This window comes from Sipha flava, unplaced genomic scaffold (genome assembly GCF_003268045.1).
Source record: "Sipha flava isolate LNK unplaced genomic scaffold, YSA_version1 43_pilon_pilon, whole genome shotgun sequence".
NCBI lineage: Eukaryota > Metazoa > Arthropoda > Insecta > Hemiptera > Aphididae > Sipha > Sipha flava.
Genome location: NW_020273171.1, coordinates 2,494,518 through 2,512,182, shown reverse-complemented (window position 1 = coordinate 2,512,182; position 17,665 = coordinate 2,494,518). Strand labels below are relative to the sequence as shown.

The following is a 17,665-nucleotide window of genomic DNA, read 5'->3' as shown; positions in this document are numbered from 1 at the left end:
ATTTTTGTTTGTTTTATGTAGATTCAAAATTGATTTTCATCGAGATTTGAAATTTTTACTTGGTACCTATCTGTTGTTAATTAAGTATAATTTTACAAATTATATAATAACAATTTTGATTCAGATACATTTTATCTACCGATGTTAAATAATGAATTGGGCCGGCAGATCATATATTTTTACCAAGTAGTTATAACTTGAAACGCCGCGAGCCACATTCCAATCAATCGGCCCAAAAATGACAGATGCAGCACATGCACTTTCTGCCGTACCCGTGAGTACGTCTGTAATTTGATTAAAATGTTCAGTAAAATAAAATATTTTGATATTATTGATATTATAGTCATATTAAAAAATAAAAGCTCTCTCTGTTCTTCCAATAACTTAAAAAAAACACTGTTTATTATATATTAAATGTTAACTTCAATCAATACTTATCATTGCGTGACTAATTTTACAAACTTTCTAAAGCTTTTCCATATTATAATTATTACAACATATTTATAAAATTATTATTCATTAAAAATTTTAAATTATAATTATGATTAAATAATAATAATAATAATAATAATAATAATAATAATAATAAATAATAATAATTGGAAAATAAATTGAAATACGGGAATTAAAAATGATAACAATCACACACCTAACCGGTTATGATAATAACATAATATACACAATAACATAATATAAAAAGTATATCATACAGACATAAAATTGTATTATTTTATATTTATGCTGAGAAATATTATATAACTGCATTATAATGATAAACAATAATACTTTCATTTCAGCTGTTAATTCTTGATCACGTTGAATTTAAACTTCATTATTTCACTTTCATCATAATATATAATATTTGCTCATTTATTTCTACAATTAGCATAATTACGTATTGATTCATTAATGATTAATTAGCCATGTTATAAAATATATACAATTAGGGAACAAAAATAAACCAGAGCATATTGTTTACATTTAAAGTGTGATTTGAAAGTAATTTGAAAATTGGAATTCCTTTTCCAGACAATTGATGAAATCAAGCTAAATACGATTTAACGTGTAATAAATTAAGCTAATTAAAATACAACAGTGCGGTCTAAATAATACCTAACAAGATTAAAGTGTCAATATTTTGGATGATTTTGAAATATTCGATTGTATAATGTTTTTAGTGTTAATTGGAAATTATCTAATCGGAAACAAGCCGAGGAAAAAAAAAGAACACTGAATTTAAAGTACACGTCTGCGTTACATTTAAACTTTTACGATAACAAACGCTGAAATGCCGTATAATTCGTCCGAGGGTGGATACGATTTTGACACGATAATGGTCAAGTATTTTGTAACGTTCTAAAAAATTATGTAGCGGACCTGTCCTCTGGGGCGTTGTTTACGGGTTATTTCTGCTTATTTCAGATCCACCCGATCCATTGTTGAAACGGACCACTTTCTAATTCACGATAACACGTTACGTTTCGACACGGGGGGGCACCCAAGTGCGGGAAGTGGGAACAGCAAAGTCGTGAACGTTATCGGTAAGCGAACCGTGCCCGGTGTGAGTTACGTATATAAATCGATGGACCGGCCGCCGATGGGCCATTCACTTACCTGCGTCTACCGCCGCGTATTACGATATATTATGCGCGTGTTCGTCTGATACTACGCGAGCAAGAGCTTTTCCTCTCGCCCCATTCAGTTGCAAACCGCGCCGGTCCAGTCGAAATGATCGCACAGGTAAGCGCGAACGTCTTTTCTTTGCAAAAGCGTTCGATTTTTTTTTTTTTTTTAATTTTCCCCTTTATTATTCTCTTTTCGACTACGGCTGTGCACCACCCACCAACGTCGCTTGGTCTAACGTTTTCTTGTTTTGCCCGCACAGTGTTTCCTAGTGGTCGCTATCGCAGCAGTTGCGATATCCGTGCCAGTCACCCAGGAAGAGTACGCCCGGTACATAGCTCAACAGCAGACCCAGAGGTTGGAAGACAAACAACCAGAAAAAGGTCAATCCAATCGCAGACCGGTGCTGTTTCAAGTCATCCCATCCGGCAACGGCGCTTACCCACAACCGGCGGCCGCACGGCCCGCTTATCAACAGCCCGCTGCGTACCAGCCTCAAGCCGCTGCGCCGCAACCGTTAGCCTATCAGCCGCAGCCCGCCTACCAGCAGTCATATCAGTCCCCGCAGTCCTATCAGCAGCCGGAAGAGTACCAACAACCGGAACAACAGTATCAGCCGGCCGTCCGGCCGCAAGCACCGCGTCCTAAGGGTGTACCCAGACCTAAGACATCTAACAGGCCTGAAAAACCGGAGGACGAAGAAAATGACAACAACGTGAGTGTTTTTTCTCGTGTTCATGATACTACATAGGTATCTTTGAAAAGAATAATATAACATTAACACGCATGTATTAACCAAAAAAGTGGAATTTACAAATCTTCTGTATTGGAGATTTTATTCAAGACATATCGATATTAGACATTTTAGTACATAAACATACATAAACTTCATTGTTTTTTTTCTAATCTATAAGTTTGATAAACAATTTCTTGTTCGCCATTTATTTTATTTTACCATTTCTGTTTTAACATTACTAATCCTTACTTCGGTTTAATAACTATATATTTTATAAAAATAAATTCATACTATGTATAAAAATTCAAATTTATTAATTTTAAAATCTACTAACAATTATTTTAATTGATTGTTGAAAATTTTCTTGGTGATTTTATATTTTAACGAGTCGATTGATAATTATATAAAAATTATAAGTTTCATATTTATTTGAATAATTATTATTGATTATTTTTATTTTATTTAATTTAAAGCATAACACTTTGATTGATTAAAATAATGAAGTTAAACTTTTTGGTATTATTTTATAAAATATTTCATAACCAATTTTTATTGATCGCTTTTAATTTTACTTGTACGATAGTTTTTGTGAGCTAATAACATGAATTTCCGTACGCAGCATCGTAAAAATCGTAGGTGTATCAATCATAAATACTCAAAGAAATAAAATTAATATATATTAATATATTTGATTTTATAAAACTAAAAAAATGTTATGTTTTGTTTTAATATTATACATACTTCAGACATACATTAATTAAATATTATTATATATTTAAATATTTTTAACTTTTAATAATAATAGATAACTGGATAGAATTATTACTAAAGTGTTGTACGAGCAATATATTATATGAGAAACATTTTTATATAATAAATTCGGTTTAAGAAATTTTCATAAAAGTAATTTTTCAATTTATATTTCATTAATCATTAAGTATGTAGCAATCATTACGGTTACTTACATAACTTTTGATCGTTATTATGTAGAATACAATATCAATCTTACATGTAAGCATAATATTATATAGTTAAATATAGTTGTTTGTATATCAAAAGTACGTAACTCACGGGGGCGGGCGAGCTAACAAAACTTGATCAAGTTACGATGTAACAAAAAACGTATCATTATATTAGAAAGTAGTTATAGGAGATCAAAATGTACTCCGTAGACGCGACCTAGTACAAACGAATATTACGAAATGTTTTTTAAAGTTTATTACAATTTATAATCGATGTGCATTATTGATAGTCAGTCGTGTGAAATGCTAAGAAGTATTGTAATAATAATATTTAAATTATTACCGGACATGCACAGGAGTTGTCACGACTTAACCCGACCGTATAACAGTTGCATAACGTCGAAGCTATAAGAAGTGGCTCGGATCTAGACAATCATTAAAGCCATAACGTGCGTGCAGCAAATGAGAAGACGTTCACTTTTGTTTCACAACAGACAAATTGTAGCAGCTAATGTGTAGGCAATGAAGAAACTTTAGAAACGCTTGCGTGTATATTGTATAATCTGACCCAATATTTACTGTTATTTCTGTTTTCAATATAAAATGAATGAAATAATTTCAAATATTTCTCGATAAAATACTAAATAGAGCAATTTAGTTTATTACTAATAAGTAATGAAATTAAAAGCATCTACTGTGCGAGATATTATTATTAAATTTATATTTTTTATTTGTATTGATTGAATTCTAATGAAAAATACCAACTAATGGTACAGTATTTCATTTAATCGTTAATTATTAAACATATTTAAAATATTGCAACTTAGATTTTAAAAACATGTTATACAGATTATTGGCTTTTATATAATCGGATTTTCACTTTATACGGTGAACTATAGTAAAATCTATTTAAGCAAAAAGACAATTAGATTATCCATTGAAATGATTAACTAGGCACCACTTATTAGACTTCAGTATGTACAGACATTTTTTTTAGTTCTATTTTGAGGACATGAAACAAATTGAAAGCTCATCTGTCTCTGGTTCTTTAAACATGTAATTTAAATAATATTTATCACAGGATTTAATAAATGTTTTGTATGTTGTTTCGTTTATAATTGTAATATACATTTTATAGGTACATATTTTTAATTGGTGATATTTAAAACTAAACTAAAGTTTAAAAATTAAAAATTAATAATTCATTCTAATCTACTTTTTTACATTTTTAATAAAACGATTTTATCTTACTTTATCACAGCCAAATGCTCAGTATCAATTTTCGTTCGACATCAGTGATGACGAGTCAACAAACTACCACAACCGCAAAGAACAAAGAGACGGTGAAAAGATTTCCGGCAGTTACAGCGTTGTAGATTCAGATGGATTTATCCGTACAGTTACATACACTGCTGATCCCGAAGAGGTATTTATATAATTAATTAAATTTATATAAAGAACTTGCTAGAGTCTTACAAAGAAATTTGTGGGAATGTATAGAAAAAATCTTAATACAACAACAATATTTGTTATTAATTATATTAAATGGAAAAATATTTAAATAGGTCATATGTGCCAATGAATAACTGATACTCACATTGTTATAGGTATATGTAATATTTTCGTAAATTAATGATTAATCAATATATTTATTATATTAAATATAAATTACACACCCATGGCCGTAGGGCATGTTTTAATGCTTTGGAGAGGCTTTAATCCTATTGTTATCTCTATCAATGTAAATACATTATCCCTTTCTTGTTTTAAATTCATTCTTGAACATTCAGCATTATCTCTGACATTATAAATAATTATATAACAAAATATATGTTATATATTGTAGTGATCAATAAATTATTTTGGCTATTTAATAAATAATAATATATAAATGTCTACTGAGCATTTTAATTTATGGAGTAAATTGCATTGTTTCATAAACTCCACATATAACAAATCGTATAAATTTATAACACCATATAACTTTATAATTTTTTATTTTAACTTAAAAATATGAATATAATTAGTCGTTTTTATAAAATTTGGTGATGAAATTAATTGACATAGAACTTTAAATGATTTAGACTTTATACTTAAATTTAATAATATTTATGGAAATGCAATTATAATTTATTTTGAAATCGATTTTCAAGACTGTGCATTTGTATAACACACAAAATATTTTATGCTCAATAGGGTTTCAAAGCTGAAGTTAGCCGAGAACCAACTAATATCCAAGTAAAGATTCCCTCTCCAGCACCACAACAAGCATCGCCAGCACCGCAATACAGATTGCCGGAAAGAAAAGCTCAGCCTCAATACATTACAGTTCAAGTACGTCATAACAAAAAAAAAAAAAAAATCAAATAAATAAAACTTAATATTTATTATTAGAATCAAAAACAAAACCTAACTAATGTTTAACTGAACAATTATAGAATCTGTTAACAAGTTAATAATATAAATAAATATATCAATCACAGGCCAGTGAACCAGAAGCTGCTGAACAACCAGCTGATCCGATTTCCGGTTATTATCGCCCTGTGCCACAACAGGTCAAGGCACCAGCTCACCGATTCGCACCTAGACCTCAACAAGCCGGCAAAGCAAACGCTTTGGGTTATGCTACCGCACCAACTAATTCACCCATCATCTACCAGGCATATCAGTAGTTAAATATTCACAAGGGTTTGCCTATATTTGGAACACACGAGCCTCAGCATCCCATCCGCAATCAGCCATCAACCCGTTCTCGCTAGGACTAATGTCAAGGCCATAAACGAAGTCGGAATGGTTTTGGTGACTCTGGCGCGGTTCCGATGATGTACTGTAATCCCATATCCTATAAGATAATGTAGCAGTGTTTCATTTTTTTTTCATTTTTTAAATTTATAGTTATATTATAATCTTTTAAAAATAAAATTTAATTGTTGTATAATATATCGTAACATACTTTGTCGTGAAATCATATGAAACCGAAGCTAACGTAGACCAATGATGAGGTGAACATTGTACACGTTTCACAGCATCCTGACAACCCTATATTATTAACGAAAGAAAAAGGCTGTTAAAATCATAATATCACGATGGTTAAAAACATGTACAAACTTCAAGCTGGAATATTGGTGTTATCAATTTTCGCATATCCCATACTCTTATTAATCCTTCGGATCCACCTGTGACTAATATGAACGGGTGAAATTGGTTCCACGAACAGCATAATATTTCTGCTTGATGAGCGTTTATTTTGACACTGGGTCGTAATGGAGAGGAACAGTCCCAAATACCCAATATTCCATCACCTTTTATTAAATGATTTAATTGTATTATCAAATTCAATGTTACAACTATTACTAGTATATTAGATACACTATGTTTTTATATAAATGTAAATGTTTTTACCTGAAACTGAAGCAAAACACGAAGACAAGAAAGGAGACCACTTTGCTTCGTAAACCAATCGGTCGTGTCCCTTATACGTCGTCAATGAACAATACTTGTTAGGGTCCCACTAATAGAAAATAACTCATAAAACGTTTGTGTTCATAATAATAACGAACTATTGATATTATTGTATATTTTCACGTACCAATTTTACTGAACAATCCCACGAAGCTGATAGTATAAAATCGTCAATTGAATTTTGACACCAATCAATACTGCACACTTCTTTTTTGTGTTCACGAAATATTCTCACTGGTTCCTGTTTAACAAGTGACGAATTAAAATTATTTCAATACTTTATGTATTATTATTATTTAATTTTTTATGTATATTACCTGTGGATGTTTATAATTCCACATTTGTATGGTTCCGTCTCCACTACCGGTAACTAATAAGCTTTTGACAGTTCTGCTCCAAACTACATCAAACAATCCATCCTCCCAAAACATATCATACTTTTTAGTTATTGAACTTTTTTTTTTGTTGTAAGATACTAAAAACAGAGTTCCTCCACCTTTAAATCCGTAATACTGTGCAGTGGCTATCGCCAGAAGGTTTGAACGATTAGGTGAAAATTTTATAGAGTAGCCATGACGATTTTGAGTTTTAAAAGTCGTCATCGGGAATTTGAATCTAAAATTGAATTAAACCATATCTTAAAATACCATAATCAAAATATATTATTATTAATCATATTGATTTGATAGACAAATTGATAATGCTAGGAATACTATTTAATTAAGTGTCTACTATACTAGTACAACTAATGTCTACTATTTATAACTATTTTTATAGATATGTGTCAGCTATTTTATTTAAACGCATCTATATTACGAATAATTTGTTTAAATTTAAATTTATTATTAATATAAATTATTTGATTATATTAATTAAAGTTAATTAATCAGTGCATCATAATAAAATAAGTACAATTGCTAATAAATTATACCAATTCACATATTTAAAATTTAAATTTAATATATTCATAATAATTTATCATATACCCAAACACCAATCTACTGAAGTGTATTATATAAATACAAAATTACAAGTGCATCTGCATTACAGTTCAGTAAAAATATTATTTTAATTTAGATTTATCTAAAATAACAATGTTGTAAGAAAAACATTTTCAATTGTTTTTAGAAATAATTAGTTTAATAATTATTGATCGTCACTTTGTGATCTACAATTTTACTACAAAAAACTTTTTGTGTGAATTTTATATTTTAATAGAAGAATCATACTTCTTAGTAAGTTAGGTTGAATTATACATGTTCTAAAGATCGCTCCACGCTACACATGTTTTACGTTTCGCGTTTCGTGTTATTTTGTATTGTATATGTTTTCGTAAACAGGAAGTTTATATCACAAGATTATAAATTAAATAAATTAGATATTAAACATTGGTAAATGGATGATATCAATTATTATTGTATGAAGTCCACCATCTTCGTGTTTATTGTTTTTTATATTTTTGCTTTATAACCGATACAATATAAATTTCACTGACAATTGATAATTCATCTTCACTATAACTATTCATTTTTATTTAAATAAAAATTAACGAACAACATATGTGTTGACATGAACTAAACGTACTAAACAACAGTTAACTGAAAACTGAACAGAACACGTGAAACATGCATAGTGTGTATAACTTATTTACGAAACACTACGAAACGGAAAACATGAAATATGAAACACGCATAGTGTGGATCGACCTTAACGTTTACAAAAAAAAATAAAAGGCTACAATTTGGGAAAATTAAAAAATTCAAATGTTTATAAATGTAAACAACTTCATTGCAATAATTTAAGCCATAACATTTCTTTAAATAAATAACAAATATCGTCAAATGGAAATTAGTTGAAATATACAATCTGAACAAAAATTAATTTTGTAATGTTTATAAATAATTTGTATGACTTTTAAGTCATTTTTATTTTCTTTTACTATAAAAAAAAAAATCATATTTAAATTTTTTAAAGAACTTTCAAACATTAATTATAAAAATTGAAAATGTTAAGAAATAATGATTAACTTTAATTAAGGAACAATTATTATTTTTTGAGTTACGATGAAAACAAAAATTTAATTTCATCAAAAACCTGTAATCCGCATCTAATAACTTTTAGTTGGTTCTTTACAATTATTAAATAAAATGTTTGGAAATTAGGAACATAACCAAATCAGAGTATGAAATAGACATCTCCTATCAAAAATCTCTTATAATTTTGAGGATCGAGGCAAAGAAATGAGCAAACCTGTTTTAAAAATCACACTTTATCCACAAAAAATCAAAACTTCAGTTAATATTACAAATTACTTTTAATACTATTATTCGCATCACTATCACCATCAAAATAACATATTATATTAGATGTTACTGAAGATTATTTTATGTTTTTAAATAAAAAGGCCTATAATACTTAAATCTTGTTGTTTTATAATTGTTGAGCTTAATAATTTTCATTGAAATATCCAATAAGAAAAACCATTTATATGTTTTTAGTTTTTAAAAAACTTAAGTTAAGTTATTTTGATATAACTTAAAAATAATAATTTTAAAGATTCATAAATTCTATTATCGAATCAAAATAAATTTCCCTCAAAACAGTTTTATATAGATCATAGAAACAATTCCAGTATCAAAAATCCTGTCAAATAAATGTCTATTTATATTTATGTTATTTTAATTTTAGTTATCAACTTCAAATTTGTTAGTCTATCATCTAGTCTAGTTTATTAAATAGGTAATTAGTTTCTGAAATTAGACTATGGCTTCATAACCTTAAATAACGACTATTAAATTGCTTTTTAAAATGAAAATACTTTATTTTGCATTATTTTATTTTAATTGCATTTTCAAAATTTCAAATATATTAAATAATACCGTTGCTTAGTTAATTCATTAATATCAAAATAATTTTATTTTTGAATAGTTCTGTTATTGTTCAGAAAATGTCATAAGTTCAATATTATACATTTACACATATAAATACATACAAATATTTTAAAAATTATAAAAATATTTATATCATTTGGGTCAACTTCTGTAAAGTATTTTAAAAAGGCTTCTTGAATAGGATAAGAAATTGAGGTATTTTAGAAAAACTTGAAGCGTTTCGAATTTTAACAAAGACATTTCGCAGGGACAAAATATTAATATATACATATATGTATATTTATATATATATATATATTTATAAACTTCCGGGACTTCATTTAATCTAATTATCTTATGACGACATAATCGTGAAAAAGAAACCCTACGCGAGAGTATTGGTACCATCGATCAACTGTTTAGTTTAACATTAGAAGGGTCACATTCAATCAGATCCTCCATTCAAGTGTTTTGTATTTTGTTAAACTTAAATTATGATACCTTTATTATTTCTTTATTTTATAGCGACGCTAAAAGTTTTTAAAAAGTCTACTCCTAATGGTATTTCTATGCTTACATAAAGAGTCTCTTAAATTTATATTACATTTATATATTTTAGGAAAAGTCACTGTTTACGTCGGTAAACGAGATTTCATTGATCACTTGGACTTTATTGATCCAATTGATGGAGTTGTTGTGGTTGAAAATGACTATTTACAAGGGCGGAAAGTTTTTGGAATGGTATAACTTATCATATTAACACGATTGGCGAAAAAATCTTTAAAATGCTTTTTTAGGTGTCTACGACTTATAGATATGGTCGAGATGAAGATGAAGTAATGGGTGTAAAATTTAGTAAAGAAATGATACTGGCAAGTAGTCAAATCGTCCCACCAATAAAACAAGTTACAGATTTAACTCCCATTCAAAAAAAATTGATAAAAAAATTTGGTAGCGGTAATGCATTTCCATTTGTGTTCAATTTTCCTCCAAATTCCCCATCTTCGGTAACCTTACAACCTGGTGATGACGATAGTGGCAAACCATTAGGAGTCGAATATAATATTCGCACTTACGTAGCTGATAGAGAAGACGAAAGAGGAAATCAAAGATCTTCCATCGAACTAGCCATCAAAAAGGTATATCTTTTTAATATTTGATTAATTTAACATAAAAATATGTAAATACTCAGTTACAATACGCTCCACCAACAAGAAGTCAAAGATTACCGAGTTCGTTAATTAGCAAAGGATTTACGTTCTCGCATGGCAAAATTAGTTTGGAAGTTACCTTGGATAGAGAAGTATATTATCACGGAGAGAAAGTTATCGCCACGGTCGTCGTAAGTAACAGCTCGAGGAAATTCGTAAAAAACATTAAGGTAATACCAAATATATATTAACATCGTTACAATTGTTAATATGACTGTTATTAACAAAAACCATTATCATGTATAGGTGTACGTAGTTCAACATACCGAAATTACAATGGTAAATGCGCAATTTTCTAAATTTGTTGCTAGTTTGGAGACCAGAGAAGGCTGTCCAATCACACCAGGAGCTGCGTTTACTAAACAATTCTATTTAGTTCCACTGGCGTCCAGCAATAAAGATAGGAGAGGCATTGCGTTGGACGGATATCTTAAGGTATTAATAAACATATATTCTGTATCATATTTTCAATTAAAATCGTATAATATTTAGGACGACGATGTTAACTTGGCGTCGTCTACCTTGACATCGGGAGGTAAAGGCCCAAGTGATCAAACTGGTATCGTTATTTCATATTCAGTCAGAGTAAAGTTGAATTGTGGTACTCTGGGGGGTGATCTTGTGACTGACGTTCCATTCAAACTGATGCACCCGAATCCAGGTAAACCGTTGTAAAAAATTTTTTTTAATACATTTAAGAACAAATCATTTTAAACTTCAGTGGCCGATGATTCTACTGCACCGTCCAAGCAACCACAAAAAGGAGTATTAAAAAAAGCAAAAAGCTCCGATAGAATGAAGTATCAAAAGAGCTTCGGAGAAGATGACGAAGATAATATAGTATTTGAAGACTTCGCAAGACTCAGGTTGGCTGACGAATAAATGAAATCCTATTAAGAATTATAACGTCTTAAAACTTTTTTGAAATGTGTTTTATATGTTAAACTTGCATTGGTAGGAAATCCAGGATATGTATAAACTCAAAATTATAATAATTATTATTATTGCAAGATTATAATAAATCAGTTCGCCGCCGTCTTCGATATAAACTGTTCTCGATACTTATACTATTTCCGATAGTGTCTAACAACCTGAAATACTGGATTCGATTCCCAGACGGATATCCCTTAACAATGCCGTCGTTCACTTTGGGGAGAACATGTCATCGGCAATAATCATTATGATGATTCCGAACCGGAATATTCAGTACTGGTTCGATTTCCGTTTTTCACACCTTTGACCCCTTACAGCTAATATTCACATACATATCCAGTTTGACCGATACCCTAAGAGGGATCAATAGCACGAACGTATATAAGTTGTAAATAAAAAATATTTTCTCAGTCAATACAGAGTACTTCTGATAAAAAAAAAAACACTCGTTAAACATGTTTTGTGTAACGAGTATAATATTGATCATGAACGGACAATAAAATAGTTCAACTTCAAATTTCTTGTGCTTATGTGTCCAAAATAATAAAATATCACCATGGATTTTCCTATAAAATATATTAGTGAGTTCTTATTTTAAATCTGTATATGACGTCTTATATAACTTATATCAAGGTTATTTTATTTTGTACATTATATATAATAAAAAATAATATAATAATAATAATTATAAATAATAAATATATAATTATAATAATAAAAATAATAATATTATAAAATGTATGATTAAAATAAGTTAAAATACCCAAAATTAGATACCACTTATACACACACGATTTAATATATATTATTTTCAAGAGAATTACTAAGAAAATAAGAACCGAAAGTCCACGTCAAGGGTAAATTAGTACTAATTATTCGCAACTAATTTGTCCACCGGCTGTTACTATTGAAATCAAGTAAAAACTCATTAAGTGTTTTGATGGATATTTTGCTAAAAAAATAACCTATTTTATTTGGTTTAATAATAACTAAATTTAAAGGCTAAATTACTTAAAATAACCATTAAACAATTAACAAATAAAAATAGTAGTATAATTTACGGACAAAGTTATTCACTTTAAATTAATTGACCAAAATGTGGTCATAATTATTTTAATTGAAAAGGTTGATAAATAATATTATATGAAGTAGAATTAACTATAAAATATATTCAACTATAAAATAAATTAATTAATGAGTTTTAGATGTTAAATAACCAGTTTATAATTTATTGTAATGTATTAAAAAACGAAATGTATAATATTATTTTTTCATTTAACTTTTAGCAAAAATATAACAGGATTTTATAATGGCGGCTTTTACCTCTTATATATAATATCTATTACAAACAGCAACATTAAATTATTTTCTCATAGGACTAAATTTAAATATTATTTTAAACTTTTTAATAAATATTTAAACTATTTACAACTTCATTTTTTCAGCTTAAAAAGTAACGTAAACAATTATTTGAAATTATAGATAAAAGCATAAAATAATCATAATAAATATTTTACTATTTTTTATATATATAAAATTGTAAGTAATTAATAAATTTACATTTGTAATTTTATATATTTACCTATGTTATGATTTCAAGTAGTATTAAATAATACATAATAATCTAAATATCTCAAATAAATTTATTATAATTTTATCCATGTATATCTGTTCACAAAATAATCTTTTAATATAGTCTTTATGATCCAATTACACGTACAAGCATAAATAATGTAACTATGATATAAATAACTAACAAAACAATTCTTGAAGAAAGGTCAATTTTTAAAGTAGAAATTCTTAGAATAGTATACGATACAATTTAAAAATGTAAAATTATCGAGAGTAGTTTAAGAACAATAATATGTTATATGTGTGCAATGAAATGTTTATAAAATGATTTTAAATATTTTAAAACGATATTTATTAATACTACGATAAATATAATAATTATTACTTACTTCAATTCAAAAATTCCATGTGTACTCTAAGGCATGTTATTAAAAACTGTTGATTTTTATTAAGGTGTGGTCTCAAAAGTCTTGAAAAATAATCCCCCACCTAAAAAAGGGTTAGTATAGTGTTGACCCAATGACCAAAGGCTGTTGAGCTCTCCGGTTAGGGTTTAGCTCCCCTCAGTGTCTGTATATAATTTATGCTCATGGGCATTTTTATAATTATGATTTACTGTTGCGCAAACCCATCAATCAACCAAGAAAACGGTCGACGATGTTGTTTAATGTTTATACAGCCGGACATTTCTCTTTCTTTATTATTATTATACACGTTTTTTTTATAACTACCGCGTGATATGGTTATTTTTTAAAACGAATTCTCACAGGATATCTCGAAGAAAGTATGACTAGGTCATTTTTTAAAAATTATAAAAGTTATAATGAAAACGTTAGTAAAAATCTTAATTCCATCGTTACTAAGACAAATATTTGTTGACATTATTTTTCTAATAATGAAGTATATTTACCTAAATAAGCTATTATAAATAATAATAGATGTTCAATGGTTAATTTTTAATAAAATTGTAATTTTGAAATGTTAATTTCAGCTTAACAAAATCTTTATTTTAAATATTAGATGTATCTAATATTAAATTAATCAAAGAAATTAAATACTTTTATTACCTTATCATAGCATCTACTAACAATATTTTATAGGTCATATATAATATTTAAATCATCATTGATAATTATTTAATTAATTAGAAAATCAAAATTAGATTACATAATGTAGTTTAAGTTTAATATACATATAACTTAAATATTTCGTAGAAATATATCGTATGTTTTATTTTTTAATAAATATTTTTAGTATTATAATTATATAGCTATGTAGTCATTAATCATTTAAATTAAAATATTTGAAATAGTATGTTTAATATATATTAGTGATGCCTAAACTTAGGTACGAGTATACACTTTTACATTGGCAAAATTCATTTGGTTTATGAGGAGGAACACAGTATTTGTAAGGTTATCGGCACATTTCGTAAAATTATTGAGAATTTAACACACTCAATATACATAGATTTTTTTTTTTTGTATTTATTCAATTAAAATGCATACATTTACAGTAATTTACATGCATTGTTCAAGATAGAGTGATCCAACCCGAAATTCGTGAGCCACGTGCAATCCTCGAAGTCTTTTTTTTTGCCCTTCTCCATAGAAGACTTATATTGAAAAAAAAATCACAATAATATTATAATAAAATCGTTAGATTGTATACTTTTTATTTTAATTGTCTATAAAACGTAGATATACGTGCAACGAGTAACGTCCAAAATCATGATTAAATTCAGCTCACCACGTATGTATGTAGGCATCGTGTTTTAAAGTAGCCATAGCAAATCTGATATCTTGTGATGGAAGATCGAGGAAGTCATTATAATTATAGATATTATTAAGTGGCCGATTATTAACTGCAGGTTTTACTGGATAAAAATATAATATATTTTTTTTTTTTTTTGTGGCACTTGGTGTTTGTATGAAAAAATAAAATTTAACAAATCCATCGTCCAAAATAAAAGCAAATATGATTTTTATGATGGATTCAGAATTGATACTATGGATGATGAGTAGAATGAAAGAAAGATTGAATATTTTTAGGAAATTGATCAAGATAAGGTGTTTGACCAGTAAAGCAGGACATGCAAATATAACGCAAGAGAGATCACAGAACTTTAATCATATACGACCCGTCGGTTGACGAACATAATGAACACTCGTACTTATGTTAGAGCGGAATCTTTATTATCCACTACTGTCCTCTACACGGATACGCGCAATATTATGAAGCACAGATACCGTTTTACCGACGACCAAAATGAAACTCGTTCGGGTACGTAAGCAGCCGTTGTACAACAACCGTCGACAGATGTCCGAAAGATTATCAATTTCATCCGTATTTTTGCTGTTGTGGTTTTCGTCCCGTAAACGCCGCCGGTGTTCACGGACTCGGGCGTCGCAGATGACGAAAGTATGTATGTAAGATGCACGGCCGGGTAAAGTAAGGTTGGATGTAGAGCGAGATCGGTGGACGGATAACGGGAAGAAAACGTGTAAGGTGTAAAACAAATTACCCGGTAACGTTGACGGTGAACGGTTACAACCCGGTAACATAATGCGTTTCTGCATGTGCACGGCGCGCCGGTGTGTCCGATGTCACGCGATTACGCGTACCGCACCGGACGACGGCCGGAAGAATAGCCCTTCCCCCCCTCCCCCGGGACGCTCTGGGAGAGCAACACACGCGCGCCCGACCCTTTTCCATTCTAATTATGCAAAGTCGACGTGAAGCGCGAAAAAACGGGGTCGGCGCTGTGCTGCGGGTCGGTGGGCGAGCACCGCGGTGTTACGGTTCCGGTGCGCGCCGGTTGTTTGGTGATTTATTACAGTGGCCGTAAACATTGAGGCTTCACGCGTTTCCCCGTTCGCGGGAAACCGGTTTCCGGCGACCGCGGTCCGCGCGCGCAAGGAGATGCCCACCATTTGTCATTATGCAGGAAAACCGGTACGGTTCACGCGGAACACCACCGCCCCGCAGCGCGGCTCGATGTGCCCGCAAACCCTCGCGGTGCTCTCGTGTGACCAACGGTCGCGAACAAAACAAGGGCCGTAAGTGCATTGTAATCTCCAAGGGAATTACCTAAGCTAGCGTAAACATTGAAAGGATTTACAAAACGATTTTATTTTTTATTTTGTTTCCATCCCGTCCCCGTATGGAGAATGGTCCTATACTATGTATTACCAACGCGATGAATGAGAAAGAAAAATAACCGAGTTCAGAACGCATAGCGGCGAACCGAATCAAGGACTTTATACGGATTAAAAAAAAAAAAAAAAAAAAAGAAAGAAAGAAAAAAAACAGAAGAACGTGATGTTTCCGCGACGTCCCGGATAGCGCGTCGCGGCCGAACAATTTATTATTCGGTCGCATCACGACTGCACCACGAGACCACGTTAAGATAAACTAATCGTTACATTTGATTCTCGGACGAGAAGGATTCATACTACAGAGTTGGGTTATAATTTTATCAATATTGTCGGCCCTCAACAATTTCGCGTACGCAATACATAATGTGTAATAAATCGATCAAACGTATCGAAATTACAATCCACGTTAACAATGTATTACACGTGTATGTACATAAAATTTAAGTTGAATAAACTATATATTTTTTAAAACAATTTTTTTTTTTTATCATACTTTGATTTAATAATGGAGTACGTTGCCATATTTTACATGTATTTTCCTTTCCACATTTTGACGGTTCACTGGTCATCTTCATAGTTATTGTTTTCGCTAGGTTTTACATTCCGTTAGATTGTATTTTCTGCAAAAACACAAGAGAAAGCTAATAATAATATTATAATAAAAGTTTCATTTACAAAACAATCATTTGGTCATGAATCAGCGGAACCCAATAAATATAAGACATCTGACCATAGGTTAGATACTGTGCCGTTACAAACACTTTTGTATTATTTTGAATGATTTTATTTTCAAACCAATTTATTAAGATTTTAACCGGGTGAAAACAATTTAAACTATAGATATCTTATTATTCACCGATTAAAGCTATAGACACTTATTTAATATATTTAATGGAATAAATACGGTGTGATATCCGTAGTTTTAAATTAAAATACGTTAAGTTACAATGGTAGAAATTTTCAAGCTCTTCGACGATTAGTTTAAATATAGAAACCGATTTTTTTTGTACTAAACAAAACACGATTCGATCTTAGAGTACCAAGTGAGTTATTATTATGTATATAACTGGGTACTCGGTATTTGTTGGCTGATCATTAATATAATTTAAATTATTGAAAAGGATATTTAATGATGAGA

The 17,665-nt window shown here is 29.6% G+C and overlaps 3 protein-coding genes across 6 annotated transcripts; 2 read left to right on the top strand and 1 right to left on the bottom strand.

Moving 5' to 3' along the window:
• The first annotated feature begins 1,591 nt into the window (after positions 1-1,591).
• Positions 1,592-6,243, top strand: LOC112689417 (cuticle protein 19.8). Its single transcript, XM_025563121.1, has 5 exons — positions 1,592-1,740; positions 1,886-2,338; positions 4,583-4,747; positions 5,518-5,655; positions 5,805-6,243. The coding sequence occupies exons 1-5, from the start codon at positions 1,729-1,731 to the stop codon at positions 5,991-5,993; spliced, it is 957 nt and encodes a 318-aa protein (XP_025418906.1). The 5' UTR covers positions 1,592-1,728; the 3' UTR covers positions 5,994-6,243.
• On the bottom strand, positions 5,990-16,602 carry LOC112689416 (peroxisomal targeting signal 2 receptor). 3 transcript variants are annotated; one of them, XM_025563116.1, is made up of 7 exons: positions 15,619-15,956; positions 7,101-7,398; positions 6,911-7,024; positions 6,724-6,832; positions 6,430-6,623; positions 6,275-6,360; positions 5,990-6,163 (listed from the first exon to the last, which is right to left on the bottom strand). In XM_025563116.1, exons 1-7 carry the CDS (start codon positions 15,711-15,713, stop codon positions 6,016-6,018), a joined length of 1,044 nt encoding a protein of 347 aa, XP_025418901.1. In that variant the 5' UTR covers positions 15,714-15,956; the 3' UTR covers positions 5,990-6,015. The 3 variants fall into 3 exon arrangements, with proteins under 3 accessions (XP_025418901.1, XP_025418902.1, XP_025418903.1); XM_025563117.1 differs by lacking the exon at positions 15,619-15,956 and adding an exon at positions 13,759-14,172; XM_025563118.1 differs by having other exon boundaries at positions 6,072-6,163; positions 6,426-6,623; positions 15,619-16,602.
• LOC112689414 (arrestin homolog) lies at positions 9,987-15,711 on the top strand. Of its 2 annotated transcripts, none has more exons than XM_025563114.1 (8): positions 9,987-10,214; positions 10,273-10,394; positions 10,451-10,792; positions 10,846-11,034; positions 11,111-11,299; positions 11,357-11,525; positions 11,586-11,730; positions 15,421-15,711. In XM_025563114.1, the coding sequence occupies exons 1-8, from the start codon at positions 10,148-10,150 to the stop codon at positions 15,518-15,520; spliced, it is 1,323 nt and encodes a 440-aa protein (XP_025418899.1). In that variant the 5' UTR covers positions 9,987-10,147; the 3' UTR covers positions 15,521-15,711. The 2 variants fall into 2 exon arrangements, with proteins under 2 accessions (XP_025418899.1, XP_025418900.1); XM_025563115.1 differs by lacking the exon at positions 15,421-15,711 and adding an exon at positions 11,823-11,913 and having other exon boundaries at positions 9,989-10,214.
• Positions 16,603-17,665: the final 1,063 nt, after the last annotated feature.